The sequence below is a fragment of the Melanerpes formicivorus genome, unplaced genomic scaffold (assembly GCF_026170545.1).
Source record: "Melanerpes formicivorus ecotype bairdi unplaced genomic scaffold, bMelFor1.0.p_v2 SCAF_67, whole genome shotgun sequence".
Classification (NCBI taxonomy): Eukaryota; Metazoa; Chordata; class Aves; order Piciformes; family Picidae; genus Melanerpes; species Melanerpes formicivorus.
The window spans coordinates 533532-558990 of record NW_027142419.1 but is presented as its reverse complement, the minus strand read 5'-3'; the positions used below and the strand labels follow the sequence as shown (position 1 = coordinate 558990).

At 53.9% G+C, this 25459-nt stretch overlaps 1 protein-coding gene across 1 annotated transcript in view; it reads right to left on the bottom strand.

Annotated features, from left to right (window-relative positions):
• UBR4 (ubiquitin protein ligase E3 component n-recognin 4) overlaps positions 1-25459 on the bottom strand; it is a 179782-nt gene that overhangs the window by 14194 nt on the left and 140129 nt on the right. Inside the window, 13 exon segments of the mRNA XM_068162717.1 lie at positions 1394-1618; positions 6462-6656; positions 7619-7744; positions 8730-8872; positions 9940-10053; positions 11578-11796; positions 12782-12881; positions 14093-14266; positions 14633-14823; positions 16631-16750; positions 17560-17667; positions 18168-18295; positions 19871-19958. Coding sequence (XP_068018818.1) covers positions 1394-1618; positions 6462-6656; positions 7619-7744; positions 8730-8872; positions 9940-10053; positions 11578-11796; positions 12782-12881; positions 14093-14266; positions 14633-14823; positions 16631-16750; positions 17560-17667; positions 18168-18295; positions 19871-19958 — 1931 coding nt within the window.

Sequence of the window (25459 nt, the reverse complement as noted above, 5' to 3'; positions counted from 1 at the left end):
TTTTTTTTCCTCCCCCTTTTACTCTTTGCTCTTTTAAAAGCCAAGGCATTTGATTTCTATTTCTCTATTTAAAGGAAGCTGCTTGTCCTGATCAAAAGAGCACAGAGAGCACACCACCAGCCCTCAAGCAGCACACTAAGAACTTACTACATCTTTCCACTCGAGGTGAAGGGCAAGAAGCATCTTCCCCTCCTCCTACTTCAGCTACACTCTCAGGAAGAGCTTTCTTTCCATGAAGCAGCTGCTTGACCTGCTCCAGAAACCCTCCAGGCTTGATTCACACAATGGCTCAGGTTGGAAGGGACCTCAGAGATCATCTACTCCAACCTGCCTGCCAAGGGCAGAGACACCTCTCAACTAGACTTGGGTTGCTCAAGGACTCATCCAGCCTGGCCCTGAATGTCCCCCCTGGTACACTCCAAAGAGGCAGCTGCCTCCCTCCCATGTTAATGGTGGCCTGGAGTGAATTGTGGAGAGCTCCCAGAGCAAAGCTGTGGTGATTGGTAGCTGTAGGGAGAAACCAAAGGTTGGGGCAGTTCTCTCTTTTCCCTCTTCCTTCCTGGAGGAGGCATCCTGCTCATCACACAGTCCCAGACTGCTGGGGGTGGAGAGGGATCTCTGAAGATCATTCAGTCCAAACCCCCTCCTAGAGCAGGATCACCTACAGTAAACCACCCAGGACCACAATGTCCAGGTGGGTTTGGAAGGACTCCAGAGGTGGAGGCTCCACAACCTCTCTGGGCAGCCTGACAAAGGCTTCCAGAGAAGGGCAAGAAAGCTGGGGAGGGGTCTGGGGCACAGCCCTGTGAGGAGAGGCTGAGGGAGCTGGGGTTGCTTAGCCTGGAGAAGAGGAGGCTCAGGGGAGACCTTCTTGCTCTCTCCAACTCCCTGCAGGGAGGTTGGAGCCAGGTGGGGGTTGGTCTCTTCTCCCTGGCACCCAGCACCAGAACAAGAGGACACAGTCTCAAGCTGTGCCAGGGGAAGCTTAGTCTGGAGGTGAGGAGAAAGTTCTTCCCAGCAAGAGGAATTGGCCAGGGGAATGTGCTGCCCAGGGAGGTGGTGGAGTCCCTGTCCCTGGAGGTGTTCAAAAAAGGCTTGGCTGTGGCACTTGGAGCCATGGCTTGGTTGTCAGGAGGTGTTAGGAATTAGGTCATAGTTTGGACTTGCTGAGCTCTGAGCTCTTTTCCCACCTGGTTGATTCTGTGATAATCTCATAAAGCCCTGAGCTGTGTACAAACTTGCTCAGGAGGGTTGCAATCCGCTGCTCTGACACAGCCACTTCTCCTCTGCTCCCCAGGAGCTCTGTGTGGCCCTGCCTGGCTGGGGTGGCAGGGCCCTGGCTGGGGTGGCAGTGCCAGCAGCGAGCGGGAGCAGCGCTGGGGCGGTGACCAACCTGCTGGCTCCCCCTGGTGACACCACTCGGGCGTGGGAGGTGACCAGGAGCCTCTTGAGGACCTCCACTCTCATGGCTTTCCACTTCTCAGGGGGAGAGATGTGCAGTGCCAGCACGGTGTAGTAATGGGGCCCATCCACCTCGTAGGCACTCTCCACCCACTTCTCCTTGGGGTGCTCCATGAAGCTCTGGAGGTTCTTCTCCTCCCTCGATGTGGCTCGAGTGCTGGAAGACAAGAGAAGCTTCAGTGGCTGTGCTGCCTCTTCCATGCTGCTGTGCTGTACAGCTCAGGAGCCTGGAGGCCCAGCAGCACACAACCCCATGCAGGACAAAGCAGTCCTAGCTTGGCCCTTCCCAAACCACCTCCCCTGGCTGGGGGTTAGCTCCCAGTGAAGCTCACAAGCCTGGCAAGCTCGCTTTGCCTCGGAGCTGGGTATGGTACCAGGGGGGTCTGCAAGGAAGCATTGCCTCAGCAGAGGACAAGACTACTGCTGAGCTGTTTTCCTTCTCTTTCAGGCAAGAAGCAGGCAGGCCAGCCCATGTGTTCAGGCTGTACACCATCTCCCCCCTCCCCATCCTCTCCAGCCAGGCTTCAGAATCAATTCCTCTTATTCACCTACCACAAAAGCAATCACAGGGAAGCTGCAAGCCAATTTCAGCCCCCCAAAGAGAAGTGTATTTACTGTAAGCTTACACATAGGTCATTTTTTCCCCCCTTCCCCTGAGCTCCAGTCTCTTCAGCAGTCCTGACAGCCCAGACCTGACCAACATGAAGTTGTACCACACCTGACCACATCCCTACTGCTCTGCTCCATCAGGCAGGCCCCTCAATTTCTCAGTGAGATCTACACTCCCTGTCAGGAAGGTGGAAACCAGCATCCCAGCAGATGAAGCTGTGCCTGGGGGTCAGTGCTGGGTGAGCTTTTCATCTGCTGCACCATGCAGCAGGTAGCCAACCAGGAACTCTTTGCTTGCTCTATTTAACACTGACATGGCTTGAGGGAAAAAACAAATGATGGCTGGAAAGGAAATGATCACAGAATCAGAGAGTTGTTTGGGGTGGAAAAGACCTCCAAGATCATCAAATCCAACCTGCAACCCAACCCCACCATGGCCACTAAACCCTGGCCCCAAGTGCCATGGCCACAGGTTTCTTGAACACCTCCAGGGCTGGGGACTCCACCACCCCCCTGGGCAGCCTGTGCCAAGCCCTGACCGCTCTTGCAGCAAAGAAATTGTTCCTCATGTCCAACCCAAATCTTCCCTGGTGCATCCTGAGGCCATCTCCTCTCATTCCATCACCTGGTAGTAGAGAGAAGAGACCAACCCCCACCTCACTCAGGGCCTCCTTTCAGGCAGCTGTAGAGAGCAGAGCTGCATTTTGATCCAGCAGCTGCCCAGCAGGTTCTGGGCTCTCTGGTGGCAATGAGCAGACTACTGAGATGAAAAGGACAGTTGAGATGAAAAGAACAGTTCATTTCTCCGTCTCCCAAAGGAGCTGGAAAACAACAGCTCAGGGATCTGGAGATAGGCATTAAAGGCAAATTATGTTAGAGCCAGAGCGTGGAGGCTGCAGGTGGGAAAGGGAGAGAGATTTCACTGCACTCCACTTGCAGGGCCCTTTAAGAGAGGTCTATTTCACCATTTCCACCCTCATTTCATGACTATTTACTTCCTAGCATCTGGACTACACACAGCAAAAGGTGTGGGGGGCATTCTACCTGTGCATGATCAGAGCCAGCATTAAAGACATTAAAGGCAAATTATGTCAGAGCCAGAACATGGATTCTGCAGGTGTCATTTACCTGGATGTCATGCAGATGTCATTTACCTGGACCTGAGCAAAGCCTTCGACACTGTCCCACACCACATCCTGGTCTCCAAACTGGTGACACATGGGTTTGATGGGTGGACCACTAGATGGATAAGGAACTGGCTTGATGGCCGCACCCAAAGAGTGGCTGTCAATGGCTCCATGTCCCAGTGGAGGCCAGTGACAAGTGGAGTCCCTCAGGGATCAGTCCTGGGACCTGTCTTATTCAACATCTTTGTGGGGGACATGGACAGTGGCATTGAGTGCAGCCTCAGCAGGGTTGCTGATGACACCAAGCTGTGTGGTGCAGCAGACAGCTGGAGGGAAGGGAGGCCATCCAGAGGGAGCTGGACAGGCTGGAGAGGTGGGCACAAGCCAACCTCATGAAGTTCAATAAGAGCAAGTGCAGGGTCCTGCATCTGGGTCGAAGCAATCCCAGGCACAAATACAGGCTAGGCAGTGACTGGCTGGAGGATAGCCCTGAGGAGAGAGACTTGGGGGTGCTGGTGGACAAAAAGCTCAACATGAGCTCTCAGTGTGCACTTGCAGCCCGCAAAGCTAATCAGATCCTGGGCTGCATCAGGAGAAGTGTGGCTAGCAGGTCGAGGGAGGTGATCCTCCCCCTCTACTCAGCCCTGGTGAGACCCCACCTGGAGTACTGTGTCCAGTTCTGGAGCCCCTATTACAAGAGGGATGTGGAGGTGCTGGAATGTGTCCAGAGAAGGGCCACGAGGATGAGCAGAGGGCTGGAGCACCTCTCCTACGAGGACAGACTGAAGGAGTTGGGGCTGTTCAGTCTGCAGAAGAGAAGGCTCCGAGGTGACCTAATTGTCGCCTTCCAGTATCTGAAGGGGGCCTACAGGAAGGCTGGGGAAGGACTTCTCAGGATCTCAGGGAGTGATAGGACTAGGGGGAATGGAATGAAGCTGGAGGTGGGGAGATTCAGGCTGGAGGTGAGGAGGAGGTTCTTCACCATGAGAGTGGTGAAACCCTGGAATGGGTTGTCCAGGGAGGTGGTCGAGGCCCCATCCCTGGGGGTGTTTAAGAGCAGGCTGGATGAGGCTCTGTCCAGGCTGATCTAGTGTGGGGTGTCCCTGCCCATGGCAGGGGGGTTGGAACTAGATGATCCTTGTGGTCCCTTCCAACCTTGAATGAAACTATGAAACTATGAAACTATGAAAGGGAGAGAGATTTCACTGCACTCCACTTGCAGGGCCCTTTAAGAGAGGTCTATTTCACCATTTCCACCCTCATTTGGTGACTTTTGACCTCCTAGCATCTGAACTATACACAGCAAAAGGTGTGGGGGGCATTCTACCTGTGCATGATCAGAACCAGCATTAAAGACAAACTGTGTTAGAGCCAGAGCGTGGAGTCTGCAGGTGGGAAAGGGAGAGAGATTTCACTGCACTCCACTTGCAGGGCCCTTTAAGAGAGGTCTACTTCACCATTTCCACCCTCATTTGCTGACTATTTACTTCCCAGCATCTGAACTCCACAAAGCAAAAGGTGTGGGGCCCATTCCACCTGTGCATGAGGTGCACTCAGCCATCAGGGCGAGCTCTGAACCCCCCCTTAAGCTTATTACCCTTTGCATCAATGAAGATCTTGCTGAAACACTTCAGCAGCAGTGTTCCTGTGTTCACTAAGCCCAAACATAAATAAAATGAATAATGTCAGGGAAATCTGATGGATCTGAAGGCTGCAGGAGAATTCCAGTGTGGCAAAGCTGGGAACAGAAAGAGGATTGTGTAACCCCAAGCATCAGATAACCAGGGTTAGGTTTTCAGCTGACAACAATTACTTCATCCCTGTGTTTCCCTTCTGTCTGTTCCAGAGAAAATGAAGCTGGCAGTGTTTCTTAAAGGATCTAATAACCTTCCAGAGGTAATAATTACATCCAGGATGGAAAGAGAAGCTAATTCCCCCTTGCTTTTGCTCAATAGGTTCTCTGTTGCCCTGCGTGTTCAGGCGGCGACGCTTCGCTCCAAACCATGTGAACCTCCAGCAAAGCTGCTTCAGAGAGGCAATTTGGGTCCTCCTAAAACTCTGGTGTGATTTCATAGGATCACAGAACATTAAGGGGTTGAAAGGGACTTCTGGAGATGATCATGTCCAACCCTGCTGCCAAAGCAGGAGCAGCTAGGGCAGGTCGCACAGGAACATGTCCAGATGGGTCCTTAAGTCTCCAGAGAAGGAGACTGCAGCCTCTCTGAGCAGCCTGCTCCAGGGCTCCAGCACCCTCACAGCAAAGAAGTTTCTCCTCATGTTGAGGTGGAACTTCCTGAGCTCCAGATTATACCCATTGCTCCTTGTTCCACTACTGGGCACCACCAGAGAGAGCCTGGCACCTTGATCTTCCCTCCCCCACCCCTCCAGATATTTACAGAGACTGATCAGATTCCCTCTCAGGCTGCTCCTCTCCAGACTAAACAGCCCCAGGTCTCTCAGCCTTTCTTCACAGGAGAGGGGTTCAAATCCCTTCAGCACCCTCACAGCCCTCTGGAAGAGACTGGATGGGGTGCTTGGTGCCATGGATTACTTGATTAGATGGTGTTGGGTGATAGATTGGACTGGATGATCTCTGAGGTCTTTTCCATCCTGGTTTATTCTTCTCTTCTTCTCTTCTCTTCTCTTCTCTTCTCTTCTCTTCTCTTCTCTTCTCTTCTCTTCTCTTCTCTTCTCTTCTCTTCTCTTCTCTTCTCCTTCTCTTCTCTTCTTCTCTTCTCCTTCTCTTCTCCTTCTCTTTTCTCTTCTCTCTTCTCTTCTCTTCTCTTCTCTTCTCTTCTCTTCTCTTCTCTTCTCTTCTCTTCTCTTCTCTTCTCTTCTCTTCTCTTCTCTTCTCTTCTCTTCTCTTCTCTCTCTTCTTCTTCTTCTCTTCTCTTCTTCTCTTCTCTTCTTCTCTTCTTCTCTTCTCTTCTTCTCTTCTCTTCTTCTTCCCTTCCCTTCCCTTCCCTTCCCTTCCCTTCCCTTCCCTTCCCTTCCCTTCCCTTCCCTTCCCTTCCCTTCCCTTCCCTTCCCTTCCCTTCCCTTCCCTTCCCTTCAGTAGATCCCTGCCTCTCTTGAACTAGGGAGCTCAAAACCAGACACAGCATGGCAGGTGTGGTCTTCTCACCAGGGCCACACACAGACACAGAGATCAGACTGCAGCCCTCCCACACCTTTTGGGGTGGGAGTGGAAGCTGCTAAGAGGAAGGTACTGACATGTTTGGGACCCAGAGCAGCACAGGGGGAATGTGAGAGGAAGGTACTGACGTGTTGAGGACGTAGAGCACCGTGTGGATGATGTATGGGATGAGGTGGATGTTGCTCTCCCTTCCGCCTCCTCCGGTGTCGACGCTGAACGACTGCTCCATGGCAAAGCGGAGGAAGAGCAGTTTGATGTCGTGGACATTCAGCTGGTAGGTAGGTTCCCTCTGTCCTGTGCACTCCTGGAGGTATGTGTTGTGCCTGAAAAACACAGCAGCTTGGGGTCACTTGATAAAAAACCCTTCCAGAACTGGCTCACAGGGTTTTAGGGGTTGCAAAGGACCTCCAGAGATCATCCAGTCCAACCCCCCCTTGCCAGAGCAGAAGCAGAGAACCCAGCACAGGTCACACAGGAACACATCCAGATGGGGCTGGAAAGGCTCCAGAGAAGGAGACTCCACAGCCTCTCTGGGCAGCCTGCTCCAGGGCTCTGTGGCCCTTGCAGTGAAGAAGTTCCTCCCCATGGTGAGGTGGAACCTCCTGTGCTGGAGTTTATATCCATTGCCCCTCGTCCTGTCCCAGGGTGCAGCTGAGCAGAGCCTGCCCCTGTCCCCTCCCTCTTAACCCTCAGACCTCAGATATTTAGAAACATTTATCAGATCCCCTCTCAGTCTTCTCCTCTCCAGACTAACCACCCCCAGGGCTCTCAGCCTCTCCTCCCCAGGCAGTGCTGCAGTCCCTTCAGTATCCTCCTAGCCCTCCCTTGGACTCTCTCCAGCAGCTCCCTGTCCCTCCTGCCCTGGGGAGCCCAGAGCTGGCTGCAATATTCCAGATGTGGCCTCACCAGGGCAGAGCAGAGGGAGAGGAGAACCTCTCTAGATCTGCTGGCCACACTCCTCTGGATGCACCCCAGGACCCCATTGGCCTTCTTAGCCACCAGGGCACATTTGCTGACCAGCTGCAGGACTCTACACTTCTCCTTGTTGAACCTCCTTAGGTTCCTCTCTGCCCAGCTCTCAGCCTGTTCAAATCTCACTGATTGGCCCTCACAGCCTTCAGGTGGTTTCTTCTCCCACAGCACATCTTCCCAGAGCAGCTACACTCAGCTCCCATCGGCTTTCATTCCACGGTTTGAAGCCAGCAGGCCTCCGTGCTAACCTCCTGACTCACCTACCCAGATGCAAAACAGCTCAAGGAGGCAAGGAGGAGCTGTGTCTGCTCACCTTGCTAAGCAAGTAGCAAAAGCAGACTCTGGCACATGAGGTCCCCAGACTGGCAGGAGCCCATTGCACTTGGTGTTGGCGTTCTGCAGGGCTGCACTCTCCCATTCCTCACGGCCGCGAGCGAGTCTGCAGCGAGAAAGCAAACCACACCCAGGCAAGTCAGGAGCATCCAGGTTTGTGTCTAAGAAACCAGCAAAACCCCCAGACAGTTCCACAGATTCTCCAGTCACAGAATGGTAGGGGCTGGATGGGACCTCAGGAGATCAACCAGTTCAACCCCCCTGCCAAAGGAGGGTCACCTAGGGCTGGTCACACAGGAACGCATCCAGATGGGGCTGGAAAGGCTCCAGAGGAGACTCCACAACCTCTCCAGCACCCTGAGAGCAGAGCTTCTCCTCATGGTGAGGTGGAACTTTGTGTACTCTGTCCTGATGGACTTCACATTGTAGTGCCCAGACCTAATCTCTACTTGGGACATGACAGCAAACCTCAACAGAGCTTCTGGCTGTCTCCAGGCTGCAGAGTGATCACCTCACAAGCAAACCCACCATGAATGACAAGGCCAAGTGCTGTGCTCACAAAGCCCCTTGGAAAAACACATCAGCCACCAGGATCACAGGATGTTAGGGGTTGGAAAGGACCTCCAGAGATCATTGAGTCCAACCCCCCCTTGCCAGAGCAGGAGCAGAGAATCCAGCACAGGTCACACAGGAACACATCCAGATGGGGCTGGAAAGGCTCCAGAGAAGGAGACTCCACAACCTCCCTGGGCAGCCTGCTCCAGGGCTCTGGGACCCTCCCAGTCAAGAAGTTCCTCCTCATGGTGAGGTGGAACCTCCTGGGCTGGAGTTTATATCCACTGCTCCTTGTCCTATCACAGGGTGCAGCTGAGCAGAGCCTGTCCCTATCCCCTCCCTCTTAACCCTCAGACCTCAGCTATTGATAGACATTGATCAGATCCCCTCTCAGTCTTCTCTTCTCCAGACTAACCACCCCCAGGGCTCTCAGCCTCTCCTCACAGGGCAGTGCTCCAGCCACTTCAGCATCCTGGTAGCTGGCTGTTGGACACTCTTGAGTAGATGCACTGTCCCAGGGTGTGGGCAGGACTCACCTGACAGCTGCAAGGTGACAATCATAGTGGACAATGTTGAAGTGGGAGACGGTGCTGTAGCCCTGCTGCTTGCGGGGCTTGTTCTCAAACTCCTCCAGGGCAACACGCTTGGTGAAGGTGTAAATCCCCAGCACTTTGGTGGGCTGCAATGACACAGCAGCTCCCTTCAGGACCACTCATGCTGGGCCACCCTCTGCACCACTGTGACACTGCTCTCAATGTCACCTCTCCCGCTCCCAGCCTCAAACTTACACTGAGCTTTCACTGAAAAACCAATAATAAGCCACTGCCACTTAGAAACATGGAACCAGAGCATCAATGAGGCTGGAAAGGAGCTGAGAGATCAGCAAGTCCAACCCATCACCCAGCACCTCCTGACAGCTGAACCATGGCTCCAAGTGCCACATCCAAGCCCCTCTGGAACACCTCCAGGGATGGGGACTCCACCACCTCCCTGGGCAGCACATTCCCCCTGGGCAATTCCTCTTGCTAGGAAGAACTTTCTCCTCACATCCAGTCTAAACTTCCCCTAGGGCAGCTTGAGACTGTGTCCTCTTGTTCTGCTGCTGGCTGCCTGCCTGGGAGAAGAGCCCAACCCCCACCTGGCTCCAACCTCCCAGCAGGGAGTTGGAGAGAGCAAGAAGGTCTCCCCTGAGCCTCCTCTTCTCCAGGCCAAGCAACCCCAGCTCCCTCAGCCTCTCCTCCCAGGGCTGTGCTCCAGACCCCTCCCCAGCTTTCTTGCCCTTCTCTGGACACCTTCAAGTCTCTCAATGTCCTTTCTAAACTGAGGAGCCCAGAACTGGACACAGGACTCCAGGTGTGGCCTCTGCAGTGCTGAGCACAGGGCACAAGGACTTCCCTGCTCCTGCTGGCCACACTCTTCCTGCTGCAGGCCAGGATGCCCTTGGCCTTCTTGGCCCCCTAGGCACACTGCTGGCTCCTGTTCAGCTTACTATCAACCACTACCCCCAGGTCCCTCTCTGCCTGGCTGCTCTCAGCCACTCTGCCCCCAGCCTGTAGCACTGCCTGGGGTTGTTGTGACCAATGTGCAGCACCTGGCTACCTCTGGAATTGTTTACCCCAGGACCCAAACCTGACATTTCCTCATCTCCCAGAGAGATCTCCTGATCATTCTGCACCATCCCTTGTGCAGCTGGACCCTGCCAGGTCCCCTCAGCTGGTGACAGAGGGCTGTGCTCCCTCCCTGTACCTGAAACTTGTATCCTTCCCGGCAGATGCAGCAGGTCAGCCCTGGCTCTTCTATCAGCTCCTCCATCTGTTTGAGCAGCGCGGTCTTGGTCACTACCTGACCCTTCTCGTTTGTCTGAAAGAGAGGAGAGCTCAAGCAGGTTAAAAACACCACAGTGGACACCCCACCAGCCACACCACCCTTAACAGCAAATCCCCAACCCACTTCCCAGCCTCTCATTAGCAACAGAGAAGAGGAGAGAAGAGGAGAGAAGAGGAGAGAAGAGGAGAGAAGAGGAGAGAAGAGGAGAGAAGAGGAGAGAAGAGGAGAGAAGAGGAGAGAAGAGGAGAGAAGAGGAGAGAAGAGGAGAGAAGAGGAGAGAAGAGGAGAGAAGAGGAGAGAAGAGGAGAGAAGAGGAGAGAAGAGGAGAGAAGAGGAGAGAAGAGGAGAGAAGAGGAGAGAAGAGGAGAGAAGAGGAGAGAAGAGGAGAGAAGAGGAGAGAAGAGGAGAGAAGAGGAGAGAAGAGGAGAGAAGAGGAGAGAAGAGGAGAGAAGAGGAGAGAAGAGGAGAGAAGAGGAGAGAAGAGGAGAGAAGAGGAGAGAAGAGGAGAGAAGAGGAGAGAAGAGGAGAGAAGAGGAGAGAAGAGGAGAGAAGAGGAGAGAAGAGGAGAGAAGAGGAGAGAAGAGGAGAGAAGAGGAGAGAAGAGGAGAGAAGAGGAGAGAAGAGGAGAGAAGAGGAGAGAAGAGGAGAGAAGAGGAGAGAAGAGGAGAGAAGAGGAGAGAAGAGGAGAGAAGAGGAGAGAAGAGGAGAGAAGAGGAGAGAAGAGGAGAGAAGAGGAGAGAAGAGGAGAGAAGAGGAGAGAAGAGGAGAGAAGAGGAGAGAAGAGGAGAGAAGAGGAGAGAAGAGGAGAGAAGAGGAGAGAAGAGGAGAGAAGAGGAGAGAAGAGGAGAGAAGAGGAGAGAAGAGGAGAGAAGAGGAGAGAAGAGGAGAGAAGAGGAGAGAAGAGGAGAGAAGAGGAGAGAAGAGGAGAGAAGAGGAGAGAAGAGGAGAGAAGAGGAGAGAAGAGGAGAGAAGAGGAGAGAAGAGGAGAGAAGAGGAGAGAAGAGGAGAGAAGAGGAGAGAAGAGGAGAGAAGAGGAGAGAAGAGGAGAGAAGAGGAGAGAAGAGGAGAGAAGAGGAGAGAAGAGGAGAGAAGAGGAGAGAAGAGGAGAGAAGAGGAGAGAAGAGGAGAGAAGAGGAGAGAAGAAGAGAAGAGAGAAGAAGAGAAGAAGAGAGGAGAGAGGAGAGCAGAGGACAGGACAGGACCACGTTGGAAGAGACCTTCAAGATCATCGCATCCAACCTATCATCCAACACCATCAACCTATCAACCAAACCATGCAACCAAGCACCCTATCAAGTCTCCTCCTGAACACCTCCAATGATGGTGACTCCACCACCTCCCTGGGCAGCCCATCCCAATGGCCAATCTCTCTCTCTGTAGAACTTCTTCCTAACATCCAGCCTAAACTTTCTCAGCGCCAGGTCAAGCGCGGGCCCGGGCTCGGCGACGTCCGGCCCTAAACCATCTGCACACAGCTCCTCAGGTGCCAGTTGTAAGCAAGAGGGAGAGCAAAGGTGATGAGATCAGTGGCCTGCTGTCAGGGCAAGCAGCCATTACCGTCATGCCCAGAGTGCCCAAGGCCTTCTGCCTCATGGCCATGGCCATTCGCTTCTTCTCCGCCCGGGTCTCCTTGCGGGCGGCGTCGATCTTCTTGTTCACCTCCGGATGTTCCCTCAGGGCCTCCAGAAGATTCTCTGCCAACGTCCCAATCCCTTCATCACTGGACACCTGCTCCAGTTTGTGCAGGTTGGTGATGGAGTCTGTGCCTATCAACACCTAAGAGGGATTGGAACCACAGAATCAGCCAGGCTGGAAAAGACCTTCGAGATCATGGAGTCCAACCTCTCACCCAGCACCATCTGATCAACTCAACCATGGCACCAAGTGCCTCAGCCAGGCTCTTCCTAAGCACCTCCAGGGATGGGGACTCCACCACCTCCCTGGGCAGCACATTCCCATGGCCAATCTCTCTTGTTGGGAAGAATTTCTTCCTGCCAAATTCCTTCCTTCCCTCCAAAATCCTTCCTCCCTTCTAAATTCCTTCCTTCCTCTTTACTAATTCCTTCCTTCCTCTTTCTTTCCTAATTCCTTCCTACCTAATTCCTTCCTTCCCTCCAAATTATTTCCTCCCTTCCTAATTCCTTCCTAATTCCTTCCTTCCTAATTCCTTCCTAATTCCTTCCTTCCTAATTCCTTCCTACCTTCCAAATGCCTTCCTTCCCTCCAAATTCCTTCCTTCCCTCCTTCCAAATTCCTTCCTCCCTTCCAAATTCCTTCCTCCCTCTTTCCTTCCTAGTTCCTCCCTTCCAAATTCCTTCCCCCCTTCCAAATGCCTTCCTTCCCTCCAAATTCCTTCCTCCCTCTTTCCTTCCTAATTCCTCCCTTCCAAATTCCTCCACCCCTTCCAAATTCCTTCCTAATTCCTTCCTTCCTAATTCCTTCCTTCCCTCCAAATTCCTTCCTTCCCTCCAAATTCCTTCCTTCCCTCCAAATTCCTTCCTTCCTTCCTCTTTCCTTCCTAATTCCTTCCTTCTTCTTTCCTTCCTTCCTAATTCCTTCCTATCTAATTCCTTCCTTCCTTCCTTCCAAATTCCCACCTTCCAAATTCCCTCCTTCCCTCCTAATTCTTTCCTTCCTTCCTCATTCCTTCCAGACTCCTTTTCCCACCAAACAATCCTGTGATTCTGTGACCTACAGCCACCGGAAGCAGAACCCAACAGGCCAGCCAGGTGCTGCTTGGCTCTCAGGAGAGCCTCCTTACCTGTGTGGCAGGGTGCTGCGTGGCAAGCCCCCGGAGCAGGCGCAGGATGAAAGGCAGCGCCGGTCGGGATAAGAATTTCTTCCATATGTCTGCATCCAAACTGCACAGGAGACAAGAGGCAGCAGCTGAAGGGCAGTCCCCCCATGCCCACAGGACACGTGGCAGGCAGCCAGCAGCACAGCTTGCAAGCTGCAGGCCAGACCAGCACCCTTCCTCCTGTGGCCCTCCCTCCTTTAACTAATTAAGCTGCATTCACTCTGCCGCTGCCACGCTGTGCATGCCAGCAGCCCCAGTGCCAGCCCTGAGCCCTGGCCTTGGCTTTGTGCAGTGGGTAAGGAAGAGGCAGGAGGCACAAGCTTGCTGATGTCCAAGAAATCAGCTCAGATGGCTATCAGCTGGGAAGATTCCAGGCTTTTTAGCCCATTCCAGCCTCACCCCTCTGTGTCACAGCTGTACCAAGTCTAAATGCTTCTGAACATGGAGTTGTGAACAGCTTTCTGGGGTGAGTTTTGCATCCAAGGGGGATAAGGAAGGGAGTAGGGTGGAGAGAAGATGTTGCAGCTCCCCTGGTTTTTGTCCTTTAATTGACATTCACACTGCCACTGCCACACTGTGCATGTTAGCAGCCCCAGTGCCAGCTCTGAGCCCTGGGCTTGGCTTTGTGGTGAGCTCTGCTACAGTGCAGTGGGTAAGGAAGAGGCAGGAGGCACAAGCTTGCTGATGTCCAAGAAATCAGCTCAGATGGCTATCAGCTGGGAAGATTCCAGGCTTTTTAGCCCAACCCCTCGGTGTCACAGCTGTACCAAGTCTAAATGCTCCTGAACATGGAGTTGTGAACAGCTTTCTGGGGTGAGTTTTGCATCCAAGGGAGGTATGGAGGGGAGCAAGGTGGGAAGATGTTGTAGCTCCCCTGGTTTTTGGCCAGGGGGGGTTCTTGTGCTGTTTATAAACTGTAAATATTGTGTATTTTGTACATATTCCTTGCAGCCCAGGGAGGTGGTGGAAGCCTCCTGCCTGGAGGTGTTTGCAGCCAGGCTGGAGGTGGCTGTGAGCAACCTGCTGCGGTGTGAGGTGTCCCTGCCCACGGCAGGGGGTTGGAGCTGGCTGAGCCTTGAGCTCCCTTCCAGCCCTGACAATTCTATGATTTCCCTGTAGGTTGTAGTTTTGCTTGGAAATGCAGCTTCAGCTGCTCCCAGCTGGGCTGGTGTGGCAAATTTAATGCTGGAGGAGGGGGAGAGGGAATCTTCAGCCCACCCCAAAGCTAGAGGAGGACGATCAGGGTTATCACAGAGAGCAAGCAGAGCCTCTTACTTCTTTGCACTGGGAATGTGCTTTTTCATGTAGTCCAGGGCATTCTGTGTAATCCCCTTCTGGAGGATGAGATCTTTCAGCTGATGGCCATTGCTGTTGTTCTTTATTCCTGCTGCTATTTTACAGAAGCAGTCCAGGAAGACTTTATCATCTCCACTGTGCTCCTCGTCGTACCTGAAGGAAGGGAGAGAAGAAAGACTGACTCGAAAGCTCTCCAAACAGCAGCTGCCTGTAATCCCCACTGCACTATCAGGCAATCCACATCCCTGCTCACAGACTCAGCAAAGCCATTCAGACCCTTGTCACCTCAGAATATACTCCAAAGCCCTTATTCCACCAGCTGCAAGCTCACACATCTCCTTTTCTTCTTCAAGTGGCTTAGAGGCGAAAAGAGGAAATTAAGCTTCCGCCCCAGGAATCTCTGGAGCTTTGCATAGCATTGAAGGAAGCATCAATGAGGTGGGAGGGGGGGGGAAAAAAGGTATGGGCTTGTCAGTGCAAGTGATTTCATGTGCTTTCAGCTGGAATTAGCCAACATACTTATCAAAGTTACAGTAGGGCTTGAAGCGATCCACCAGGATCTGCATCTTCTCCATCTCCCCGAAGGACAGGTAGGGGATGATGCGCAGCAGGCCCTGCAGCACGCTGAGGTTGGAGCGCACAAAGGTGCTGTTGATCTGATCCAGCAGCATCACCAGCTGGTCTTTGTCACCAGTTAGCAGAAGGTTGCCCTGCAGAGGAAGAAGAGTTTGGGTTCTGAGCAGGAAATCAATCCGCAGCAGTCAAGGAAAAGCTCTCGCGTCAGGAGCTGCTCCAGTCCGGCCCTGGCAAGGCAGCCTGGGGGGGGAGCAAAACTCTGCTCCAGTCCAGACCCTGGTAAGAGCAAAACTATGCTCCAGCCTAGCTCCTGGTAAGGCAGCCTGGGGAAAAGCAAAACTCAGCTCCAGTCCAGCCCCTGCTAAGAGCAAAACTCTGCTCCAGTCCAGCCCCTGCTAAGAGCAAAACTCAGCTCCAGTCCAGCCCCTGCTAAGAGCAAAACTCAGCTCCAGTCCAGACCCTGGTAAGAGCAAAACTCTGCTCCAGTCCAGCCCCTGCTAAGGCAGCCTGGGGGAGAGCAAAACTCTGCTCCAGTCCAGTCCCTGCTAAGGCAGCCTGGGGGAGAGCAAAACTCTGCTCCAGTCCAGCCCCTGGTAAGAGCAAAACTCTGCTCCAGTCCAGGCCCTGCTAAGAGCAAAACTCTGCTCCAGTCCAGGCCCTGCTAAGAGCAAAACTCTGCTCCAGTCCAGCCCCTGCTAAGAGCAAAACTCAGCTCCAGTCCAGGCCCTGCTAAGAGCAAAACTCTGCTCCAGTCCAGGCCCTGCCAAGAGCAAAGCTCTGCTCCAGTCTAGCCCCTGGTAAGGGCAAAACTCTGCTCCAGTCCAGCCCCTGCTAAGAGCAAAACTCTGCTCCAGTCCAGGCCTTGGTAAGAGCAAAACTCTGCTCCAGTCCAGCCCCTGGTAAGGCAGCCTGGGGGAGAGCAAAACTCTGCTCCAGTCCAGCCCCTGGCAAGGCAGCCTGGGGAAGAGCAAAACTCTGCCTCTTGTGGAATGGCTGAGGGACCTGGAGTTGTTCACTCTGGAGAAGAGGAGGCTGAGGGGAGACCTCATTGCTCTCTACAACTCCCTGGAAGTTGGCTGGAGTGAGGTGGGGGTTGGTCTCTTCTCCCTGGTATCAGGTGACAGAATGAGAGGAAATGGTCTGAAATTGTGCTAGGGGGGTTTAGGTTGGACATGAGCAGCAATTTCTTCCCTGCAAGAGTGGTCAGGCATTGGCACAGGCTGCCCAGGGAGGTGGTGGAGTCCCCATCCCTGGAGGGGTTGAAGAAACCTGTGGCCATGGCACTGTGGGACATGGTTCAGTGGCCACAGTGGTGTTAGGCTGCTGGTTGGACTCAATGATCTCAAAGGGCTTTCTCAGCCCAAACAGTTGTAGGATTCCATGGTTCTAACTCCTCCAGCTGACAACTGGCTTCTTCCACTTGCTATTCACTGATTTTCTAGCCAAAAGCTCTAATAATCCTAGCCCAAAGGACATCACATTCCTATCCAGCAGCAGCAGCCTCAGAAGATGACCAAGAAACTCTTCCCATGCTCAGTGCTGCTGAGGTATTGTTTTCACCCTCAATTAACTGGAAAAAGCCAATCATGTTTTCAACATGTACCAAAACACTCCAAAAACAAAGGCAGAGCTGTGCCTTTTCTTGTCTCTCACTGGCCTATGGCCCAAAGCAGCAAGGATGGGATCCAAGCAGTGCCTAATAACCCCCACCCTGACTGTGCAAGATCATCCCAAAGAAGCCTTGCAGTGCTTTGGGTGCAGGGCACTGCCCTAGCTCCACAGCCTGCCAAGACATGCCAGCAAGCATAACAAGGGTTAGACTGCCACTCAGCACAGCTCTGCAAGCTCCTGGAGCTCAGCATCTCTGCAAGGAGACATCTGCAAGCCCTGAATGCCACTCAGCATTTCCATTGGTGCCTCCAGCCCCAGGCACTCACTCACCTTGTCCTCGCTCAGAGGTTCTGCGTTGGACTCATCCAGTATGATCTCCATGATACTGAGCACTTGTTCTGCCACTGCTGCTCCTCCACTGTCCTTACTTTCCTGCTCAGCCACCAGAGCCTGGAGAAGATCAGAAATAGTGTGACCAGCAGGAGCAGGGAAGTCCTTGTGCCCTGTGCTCAGCACTGCAGAGGCCACACCTGGAGTCCTGTGTCCAGTTCTGGGCTCCTCAGTTTCAGAAGGACATTGAGAGACTTGACGGTGTCCAGAGAAGGGCAAGAAAGCTGGGGAGGGGTCTGGAGCACAGCCCTGGGAGGAGAGGCTGAGGGAGCTGGGGTTGCTTAGCCTGCAGAAGAGGAGGCTCAGGGGAGACCTTCTTGCTCTCTCCAACTCCCTGAAAGGAGGTTGTAGCCAGCTGGGGGTTGGTCTCTTCTCCCAGGCAATCAGAACAAGAGGACACAGTCTCAAGCTGTGCCAGAGGAAGTTTAGGCTGGAGGTGAGGAGAAAGTTCTTCCCAGAGAGAGTAATTGGCCATTGGAATGTGCTGCCCAGGGAGGTGGTGGAGTCCCCATCCCTGGAGGTGTTCAAGAGGGGCTTGGCTGTGGCACTTGGAGCCATGGTTTAGCTAGTCAGGAGGTGCTGGGTGATAGGTTGGACTTGCTGATCTCTGAGGTCTTTCCCAACCTTATTGATTCTGTGATTCCATCCTAAGCTGGCAGCAGTTACTGCAGCAGCAGCAGCAGCAAGTGGTTGATGTGACCCCCACGCTCCTGCTCCCTAACAGAGAAGCAATGGCCACCGATTTGCAGTGCCAGGCCAGCAGCATTGGAGACCTCCTGCAGCTGTCCCGAGGCAGTCTGAGAGGGAGGAGCAATTTCCAGCCCCTGGAGTGGATGGGTGAGACTTTGGCAAGCCCAGGGGCTCCTTACCAAGTTAAGGGTTCCCAGCATGACGTTCAGAGTGTTCATCTCCGGCTTGACCAACTGCTGGCGATTTATCTTCACCTTCACACAGTAGCTGAAGAGTTTCAGCAGCACCTGCAAGGCACAGAGAATGTCTTCTCTGCAGGGCCTTCAGAACCAGGAGGAGGATTTTGCTGAATACTGAAAGCCCCTGAGGGAACAAAGGCACTACCCAGATGCCTGGGGCAAAGCACCAGCTGGGGTTTCAGACCACTATCAACAGGGGTTGGGCTAGATGACCTCTGGAGGTCCCTTCCACCTCAAACTGGCCTGGGATCCTATGATTAGGGCAGCTTTGGTTTTCACAGCAAGGTCAAGGCAGAAAAAAATCCCTCCAGGAAGGCAGCATTTAAGCCTCACCACCTCCTCAGCTTCTTCAAAGCCTTTGCAAGGAATTGGTAACCATGAGGGATGGGAGAGGGAGAGAGGGAAATTACTCAGCTTTTAGCCCATCAGTGAACTGAAACCTCTGCTCCAACAGTGCAACCCAAGGCAGACAACTCAGCAGCACTAACAGCTGGGGGCATTTCCCCTCCCAGAACTCCTGATCCCAAAGAGCTGCAGCTGAGACTCACAGTTAGGAGGTGCCGGCCTTGCTTGAAGTCCTTGATCCCAGTCAGCCTGTTGAGCATACACTCCAAGCCTCCACACTGGGCCATGACACCTGCCATCTTGTAAACTTCTTCCTCATCCTCCTCTTCATCTACAGGGCAGACACAGAGCATGAGGAGAAGGAGGAAGCACAAGATGGCAAGGTCATGAAGCCCACAGGGGATGAAGCAGTGAAGGAAAATGGAGGGTAGGGTGGGACATGCTTTCCATCAGGTCAAATCACTTCAGCTGGAAGGAACTGGAGTAGAATTCTGAGCTGGAATAGGGAGAAGGGGAAGGCAGAATGGTTCCTGTGCCACCTGAGCAGGAATAGGGACAGGCAGAATGGTGCCTGTGCCATCTGAGCAGGAATAGGGACAGGCAGAATGGTTCCTGTGCTATCTGAGCTGGAATAGGGACAGGCAGAATGGTTCCTGTGCCATCTGAGCAGGAATAGGGAGAAGGGACAGGCAGAATGGTTCCTGTGCCATCTGAGCTGGAATAGGGACAGGCAGAATGGTTCCTGTGCCATCTGAGCTGGAATAGGGAGAAGGGACAGGCAGAATGGTTCCTGTGCCACCTGAGCTGGAATAGGGAGAAGGGACAGGCAGAATGGTTCCTGTGCCACCTGAGCTGGAATAGGGAGAAGGGACAGGCAGAATGGTTCCTGTGCCATCTGAGCAGGAATAGGGACAGGCAGAATGGTTCCTGTGCCATCTGAACAGGAATAGGGAGAAGGGACAGGCAGAATGGTGCCTGTGCCATCTGAGCAGGAATAGGGAGAAGGGGCAGGCAGAATGGTTCCTGTGCCACCTGAGCAGGAATAGGGACAGGCAGAATGGTGCCTGTGCCATCTGAGCTGGAATAGGGAGAAGGGACAGGCAGAATGGTTCCTGTGCCATCTGAGCAGGAATAGGGAGAAGGGGCAGGCAGAATGGTGCCTGTGCCATCTAAGCAGGAATAGGGACAGGCAGAATGGTTCCTGTGCCATCTGAGCAGGAATAGGGACAGGCAGGATGGTGCCTGTGCCATCTGAGCTGGAATAGGGACAGGCAGAATGGTGCCTTTGCCATCTGAGCAGGAATAGGGACAGGCAGGATGGTTCCTGCGCCATCTGAGCAGGAATAGGGAGAAGGGGCAGGCAGAAAGGTTCCTGTGCCATCTGAGCAGGAATAGGGAGAAGGGGCAGGCAGAAAGGTTCCTGTGCCATCTGAACAGGAATAGGGAGAAGGAACAGGCAGAATGGTTCCTGTGCCACCTGAACAGGAATAGGGAGAAGGGGCAGGCAGAATGGTTCCTGTGCCATCTGAACAGGAATAGGGAGAAGGGGCAGGCAGAATGGTTCCTGTGCCATCTGAGCAGGAATAGGGAGAAGGAACAGGCAGAATGGTGCCTGTGCCACCTGAGCAGGAACAGGAAGGAGGGGCAGGCAGAATGGTTCCTGTGCCATCTGAGCAGGAACAGGAAGGAGGGGCAGGCAGAATGGTGCCTGTGCCATGCCAGTGCTGCCAGCTAAAGCCCAGACCTGAAGGGCTGTGAAAATCCTCCTCCACTCTGGGTGAAGCAGGTAGCAGAAGCAATGTCAATCAAGTTTAAGCTCCCTGCTGTAAGGATGATGGTGTCAGTGCTCTGCAGCAAAGCTCAGCTCTCCCATCTAATCCCAGCTTTCAGCAGCCAAATGCCTTACCAGTGGTGGAGTCCAGGGACTCGATGAACTCCTCGGTGGCATCTCCCAGCAGCCCTCGCATGCGGTAGATGATCCTCATGGGCTCCCCCTGCAAGAGAGCAGAGCACTCCATCACCTCCACCTCTGTGGACACTGCCCCTCCTGCAGAGGGGAGCACAGAGGAATCTTTCACTCCCTCCTTCTCCCCTCCCTGAGGTGAATGACCAGCAGCAGTGAAGCCACCACCTGCAAAAACACCAACAGCTCACCCTCTGGGCTGGCCACCTGCTGCTGGCACTGCTCTTTGGATGGGCAGGCTGGTAACAGAGAGTCTCTTCCTCCTTACATCTCCTCCCCCAGTGTCCTTCAGCCCCACTGAAAGATCTAGCTGAGGAATCCTAGAATGGCTCAGGTTGGAAGGGACCTCAGAGATTATCTGCTCCAAACCCCCTGCCATGGGCAGGGATTCCACTCAACCAGACTCAGCTGCTCAAGGCCTCAGCCAACCTGGCCTTCAACACCCCCAGGGAGAAGGCAATCCAGAACCTCCCTGAGCAACCTGTTCCAGTGTCTCACCACCCTCATACTGAAGAACTTCTTCCTCAGCTCCAGTCTAACCCTGCTCTGCCTCAGCTTCAAACCATTCCCCCTTGGCCTGTCTCCCTCAGGAAAAGTCCCTCTGCAACCTTCCTGTAGGATCCCTTCAGGTACTGGCAGGCAGCTCTGAGGTCCCCCTGGAGTCTTCTCTCCATGCTGAACACCCCCAGCTCCCTCTGCCTATCCTCATAGCAGAGCTGCTCCAGCCCTTGGATCATCTCTGTGGCCTCCCTCCAACATTCCTATGTCCTTCTGCTGGGGACACCACAACTGGAGGCAGTGTCCACACTGGACACAGTGTCCATCTCGCCTTGCACAGCAACCCTTCCCTCTGAGGGCACTGCACTGTGCTCCTGAGGGAACACAGGGAGCAGGCACAGGCCAGGGAAAGGAGGAGAGGATAACTGGCTGTTTGCAAACAGATAAGATCTACAAGGATGGAAAAGAGAAGAGGAGGAGAAAAAGGCAATTTAATGAGCTTTCAGTAAGCCAAAAGGATGGAGCCAACCCCACTGAAGAGCCAAACCCCACTGAAAAGGAAACCCCACTGAAATGGCAACCTCCCTGAAGAGCCAACCCCACTGAAAAGCCAAACCCCACTCAAAAGCCAAACCCCACTGAAGAGCCAACCCCACTGAAAAGGCAACCCCACTGCAAAGCCAACCCCACTGCAAAGCCAACCCCACTGCAGAGCCAACCCCACTGCAGAGCCAACCCCACTGTCGAGCCAACCCCCACTGAAGAGCCAACCCCACTGCCAAGCCAACCCCACTGAAGAGCCAACCCCCCTGCAAAGCCAACCCCACTGAAGAGCCAACCCCACTGCCGAGCCAACCCCACTGAAGAGCCAACCCCACTGCAAAGCCAACCCCACTGAAGAGCCAACCCCACTGCAAAGCCAACCCCACTGAAGAGCCCAACCCCACTGAAGAGCCAACCCCACTGCCAAGCCAAACCCCACTGAAGAGCCCAACCCCACTGCAAAGCCAACCCCACTGCAAAGCCAACCCCACTGCAAAGCCAACCCCACTGAAGAGCCAACCCCACTGCCAAGCCAAACCCCACTGAAGAGCCAACCCCACTGCAAAGCCAACCTCACTGAAGAGCCAACCCCACTGCAGAGCCAACCCCACTGCAGAGCCAACTCCACTGAAGAGCCCAACCCCACTGAAGAGCCAACCCCACTGAAGAGCCAACCCCACTGCAGAGCCAACCCCACTGCAAAGCCAACCCCACTGCAGAGCCAACCCCACTGCAGAGCCAACCCCACTGCAAAGCCAACCCCCACCTGTCTTTGTCTTTGGGGGGGGGCTAGTTCTGCAGCCGTGTTTCCCCGTGGCAATGCTGCCAGCCCAGCACTAAACTTCCCATTCTAATCCCTGGCTTTGAATGAAAGAAAGGGGAAAAAAAAAACCAACCTAAAGCAGGCAGAGAAAGAGAAATCCCAGATTTGGGAGCAGGAGAGCTGGTGAGAGAAAACCTGTCAGGGAGCCTGCTTAAGCCCTAATGGGGAATAAGCAGCGCTTAATGTCACAGCAAATACCGAAGCAGAGGGGGAAAGCCCCCGGGGGGAAGAGCTGCTCAAAGGCCACGCTAGAGACCAGCAATTAACACCGCAGGGGCCCTGGTAAAACGGCAGATGAACAACAGAAAGGAGACAAGGGAAACAAAAAGGGGCCTGAGGTTGCTCCCTTGTGAGCCTGTCTAGCTCCCAGGGAAGGCTGAGCTGCAGCGCGGCGCAGGGGCAGACAAAGGCAGACAGCTGAAAGCTGCTCACAGGCAGGATGCTGAGCGAGCTCTGCCTTCCACCGGCAGCTCGGCAGCCTGAGAGCTCAGCTCGGCAGCCTGAGAGCTCAGCTCGGCAGCCTGAGAGCTCAGCTCGGCAGCCTGAGAGCTCAGCTCGGCAGCCTGAGAGCTCAGCTCGGCAGCCTGAGCTCAGCTCTGCATCGGCAAGGGCTGGTAGTGAGTGACAGGATGAGGGAAGGGGCTGAAGGAAGACATTCTGGAGAGTGAGGATGGGGAGACTCCGGCACAGGCTGCCCAGGGAGGCTGTGGATGCCTCCTGCCTGGAGGTGCTCAAGGCCAGGCTGGATGAGACCTTGAGCAGCCTGTGCTGGTGGGAGGTGTCTCTGCCCACGGCAGGGGGATTGGAACTGGATGACCTTGAAGGTCTCTTCCAACCCAACCCATTCTGTGAGTCTCACAGGACTGGCATTCTGCTGCTCCAAGCAGGAGGGGCAGCACCTACCACCAACTCCCTTCAGCAGAGGTCAAATCACAAGGCACAGACTGGGATCAGTCTCCTAACTAAGCTGGCACCTTGCTGAAAAGAATCATCTCTGTCACACAGCTTTGGCCTTGACTTTTGCAGATCAGAAGGCTTTTGGAGCTCAAGCTTCAGAGTTTGAGCAGAGCCATTCCCCACACTACAATCCACAGACACCAGGCACTCTGAATCCCTCCCCTCAAGCACAGCAAGCAAATGGCTGCAGGAAACTGAACTTTTAGTCACAAATCAGCACAGCCCAAGAGCAAATGAGGAGGTGTCCATGGCAGGGGGTTGGAAGTGGATGACCTTGAAGGTCCCTTCCAACCCAACCCATTCTGTGAGTCTCACAGCACTGGCACTCTGCTGCTCCAAGCAGGAGGGGCAGCACCTACCACCAACTCCCTTCAGCAGAGGTCAAATCACAAGGCACAGACTGGGATCAGTCCCCCAACTAAGCTGGCACCTTGCTGAAAAGAATGATCTCTGTCACCCAGCTTTGGCCTTGATCTTTGCAGGACAGAAGGCTCTGGGACTTCAGAGTTTGAGCAGAACCATTCCCCACACCACAATCCACTGACATCAGGCACTTTGAATCCCTCCCCTCAAGCACAGCAAGCAAATGGCCTCAGGAAACTGAACTTGCAATCACAGATCAGCACAGCCCAAGAGCAAATGAGGAGGTGTCCATGGCAGGGGGTTGGAACTGGATGACCTTGAAGGCCTCTTCCAACTGAAGCCATGCCATGATTCCATGAAACTGGGCAGATCAGTGTTCCTTACTTCCTTTAGGATCTCAAGTGCTACCTGCTGTGCCTCTGGAGACTGTATTTGTAACACACAAGACTCAGCCTGAGGTTTGGACATGAGGAACCATTTCCCCCCACCCAAAAGGGCTGTCAAGCCCTGGAAGAGCCTGCCCAGGGGACTGGCTGGGTCATCATCCCTGGAGAGCTTTAAAAGCCATGCAGATGTGGAGCTGAGGCACATGGCTTAAGAGCAGATGTGGCAGTGCTGGGCTAAGAGGGGACTGGAGGTGGCACTTGGTGCCATGGTTTAGTAGTCAGGTCTTGGGTGAGAGGTTGGACTTGGTGAACTTTGAGGTCTCTTCCAACCTTATTGATTCTATGATAATGGTTGGATCTTGCAGGTCTTTTCCAGCCTAAAGGGTTCTATGATTCCTTGTCAGTGAGAATTCATTTTGGTGGCTACAAGAAAGTGAAGGGAAAAGCTTGGCCTGGCCCACATGCCCCTCTGCAACAAGCTTACTGTGACATGGTGGACTGGTCCCTTAAGACTGTGTGGGGTTCATTTCTTCATCTCAAGCTGATCCTGCTTTATTGGGACACTTCCAGCCCCTCCCCACCCCCCCAGCAGTTGCTGATTCTGCAGTACAAACTATTAAAAGCCAAGTGGGAAGCTGAAACCTGCCAGGTTCTGAGGATTCCATCAGGAAAAGCACAAGAGCAGAGGCACAAAGTGACATGGGAGAGAGATGCTGGCTGCTCTCCCTGCATAAATACCTTGGGCTCCTCTCTGGAGCACAGATTGCTGGAGCAATCTGGTGTCCCTGTCTGGTTGCACACACACACAGACACATCAAAGTGGCACTTGCAGATGGGAGTGGGAAATGGGCTCTGAAAGGCAGAGCCACAAGGCTCAGCTCTTTCCCCAAAGGAATGTAAGAAGGTTTGGTGCTCAAAAAGGCAGCTCTGGAGTCTGGTAACTACCCAGCATGTGCTTTTAGAACAGAACAGAACAAACCAGGTTGGAAAAGACCTTTGAGATCATCAAGTCCAACCTATCCCCCAGCACCATCTGATCAACTCAACCATGCAACCAAGCAGCCCATCAAGTCTCCTCCTGAACACCTCCAATGGTGGTGACTCCACTACCTCCCTGGGCAGAACATTCCAATGGCCAATCTCTCTGCCTGGGAAGAATTTCTTCCTAACTTCCAGCCTGAACCTCCCCTGGCACAGCTTGAGACTGTGTCCTCTTGTTCTGGGGCTGGGTGCCTGCCTGGCAGAAGAGACCAACCCCCAGCTGGCTCCAACCTCCCTGCAGGGAGTTGGAGAGAGCAAGAAGGTCTCCCCTGAGCCTCCTCTTCTCCAGGCTAAGCAACCCCAGCTCCCTCAGCCTCTCCTCACAGGGCTGTGCTCCAGACCCCTCCCCAGCTTTCTTGCCCTTCTCTGGACACCTTCCAGCAGCTCAACCTCTTTCCTAACCTCAGGAACCCAGAACTGGACACAGGACTCCAGGTGTGGCCTAAGCAGTGCTGAGCACAGGGCACAAGGACTTCCCTGCTCCTGCTGGCCACACTCTTCCTGATGCAGGCCAGGATGCTCTTGGCCTTCTTGGCCCCCTGGGCACACTGCAGGCTCATGTTCAGCCTACCATCCACCACTCCCCCCAGGTCCCTTTCTGCCTGGCTGCTCTCAGCCACTCTGCCCCCAGCCTGTAGCACTGCCTGGGGTTGTTGTGGCCAATGTGCAGCACCTGGCACTTGGATGTGTTCAATCTCATACCATTGCATTCTGCCCATCTGTCCAGCCTCTCAAGGTCCCTCTAAATCCTTTATATCACAAATTAGGTTAAAGATCTACCCTAAGAGAGCACAAAAAGGTGCTAAGCAATTGGAATCATACAACTGTCAGGGTTGGAAGGGAGCTCAAGGCTCAGCCAGCTCCAACTCCCCTGCCATGGGCAGGGACACCTCACACTCCAGCAGGTTGCTCACAGCCACA